The sequence below is a fragment of the Camellia sinensis genome, chromosome 14 (genome assembly GCF_055761805.1).
Source record: "Camellia sinensis isolate YWXY chromosome 14, ASM5576180v1, whole genome shotgun sequence".
In the NCBI taxonomy this organism is placed as follows: domain Eukaryota; kingdom Viridiplantae; phylum Streptophyta; class Magnoliopsida; order Ericales; family Theaceae; genus Camellia; species Camellia sinensis.
This window is the reverse complement of record NC_138974.1, coordinates 37,109,731-37,111,785: the sequence shown is the minus strand read 5'-3', so window position 1 is coordinate 37,111,785 and position 2,055 is coordinate 37,109,731. Positions and strand designations below refer to the sequence as shown.

General features: G+C 40.5%; 1 protein-coding gene across 1 annotated transcript; it reads right to left on the bottom strand.

The window, feature by feature from the left end:
- Nucleotides 1–249: 249 nt before the first annotated feature.
- LOC145806912 (uncharacterized) lies at nt 250–789 on the bottom strand. Its single transcript, XM_082904764.1, has one exon. The coding sequence runs from the start codon at nt 787–789 to the stop codon at nt 250–252; it is 540 nt and encodes a 179-aa protein (XP_082760890.1).
- Nucleotides 790–2,055: the final 1,266 nt, after the last annotated feature.

Below are 2,055 nucleotides of genomic sequence, written 5' to 3'. Positions count from 1 at the left end.
AGCTTTCACTTTTAGTTGATGATATCCAGACCGCAAGTCAATTTTTGAAAATACCTGCGCCCCTTGTAGTTAGTCAAACAGATCATCAATACGTGGTAACGGGTATTTATTTTTGATTGGCACTTTATTTAGTTCCCGATAGTCAATGCAGAGCCTTAAGGATCCATCATTCTTCTTAACAAATAGGACTGGAGCACCCCATGGTGAGACACTAGGCCTGATAAATTTCTTAGTTAGCAATTCTTGTAACTAAGTTTTCAACTCTTTTAATTTGGTAGTTGACATCCGATATGGGGTCTTAGAAATTGGTTGGGTACCTGAGACTATCTCAATGGTAAACTCGATTTCTTTATCAATTAAATTCCCAGGTAAATCATCTGGAAACACATTCGGAAATTTCTTCACCATAGGAATATTACTCACATCTGGTTTAATAGTAGTTGACCCTATCAATACCGAACATAAGAATCCCTTGCACCATTTATTAATCAGCTTATTTGCTTTCATAGAGGAAATTAAATATGGAGGAGATATAACATTATTCCCCTTAAATGTAAGTTTAGGCCCTTCAGGTAAATGAAATACAATTTGTTTGGTTGAGCAATCAATTATAGCGTAATATTTCGCTAGCCAATCCATTCCCAATATAGCATCAAAACATGCTATGTCTAAAGGTAACAAATCCCCATGCAAATTCACGTCTCCAATGATAATCTCACATGTAGGATACACAGATGTACAGATCATAGTTTTCCCTGCCGGAGAGGTGACAACTAAGACGTAATTCATTGGTTCCAAAGGCCTAGATAATTTTGGAGCAAAAGCATAGGATATGAAAGAATGTGTAGATCCTGAATCAATCAACACATGAGCATTCTGAGAAGAGATAAGGAGAATACCTGACACAACCGTCTCTGTAGCCTGTACATCACCCGGTACCAATGCAAAAACTCATCCTTGCTTTAGAGTTTCTTTCCCTATAGCTGCCTTCGAATTTCCCTTTGGCGCTGACACTGATGTAGTTGAATTAGCCCTTGACTGGCTTGTGCCTTGAGAAACCAAAGGACAGTCTTTAATCATATGGCCTGTTTTTCCACACCGGAAGCATGCACCAGAAATCCTACGACAAACTCCCTTGTGTCTTTTCCCACACTCCGAGCAGATGGGTGTGTCATTCCCCTGACTTGAGTTAGTGAAGGATCCTGTATTCTGTGTCTTGTTTGATGGAGGATTGAAGTTGCTTCGACCCTTCTTAAAATTAGATCCCGACCTCTTCTCTTTCCATTCGACCACTGGCGCCTTTGCTTGTCTTAGTGCGGCTACATTCGCCTCCGCTATGATGGATCTATCCAAGACATCAACATATTTTTCTAATTTGAGTACATTAACTCGATCCAAAACTTCAATATCCAAACCACCTTCAAATTTTCTAGCTTTCTTATACTCAGTGTCTACCATATGTGGCGCATAGGGTGCAAGCTCAGTGAACTTAGCTTCGTACTCCGCTACTGTCATTGTACTTTACTTTAGCTACTCAAATTCTGTCACCTTACGGTCTCTCACATACTGTGGAAAATGTTTTTCATAGAAAGCTTCTTTAAACTGTGCCCAAGCCATGGCAGTCTACTGATTCCGAACGAGCATCCACCATCTTCTTGTTTCTTCTTGCAAGGTGAAAGTCGCTAGCAAAACTTTTTGTTCTTGAGTACATGGAAATACCTCAAACAACTTTTCAATCTCCAAAATCCAGGCTTCAGCTTTCAACGGTTCCAGGCCTCTTGGAAAAGTGGGCGGTTTCAACTTATTGAACTTATGTGTCAGACCAATAATGTCACCATTGTTGGGTGGCTCTACTAGAACTGGTGGCGGAGATGGAGGTGGGAAGGGCTGCCTCTATTGTTGTCTCAGTGCTTCTGTCAACAACTCCACCATTCGTTCTAATCGATCCATCATTGCATCAGAAGACTCGAATGGCTCTGCAGGTCTTGTGTTTTCCATCGGCTAGCCACATAAACAAAAGGATAATAAACATAGGACATATAGAGTTTATACATG

Bases quoted from the DNA above. Each gene is read 5' to 3' on its own strand.
- LOC145806912 (XM_082904764.1), bottom strand. From the start codon at position 789: ATGAATTACGTCTTAGTTGTCACCTCTCCGGCAGGGAAAACTATGATC.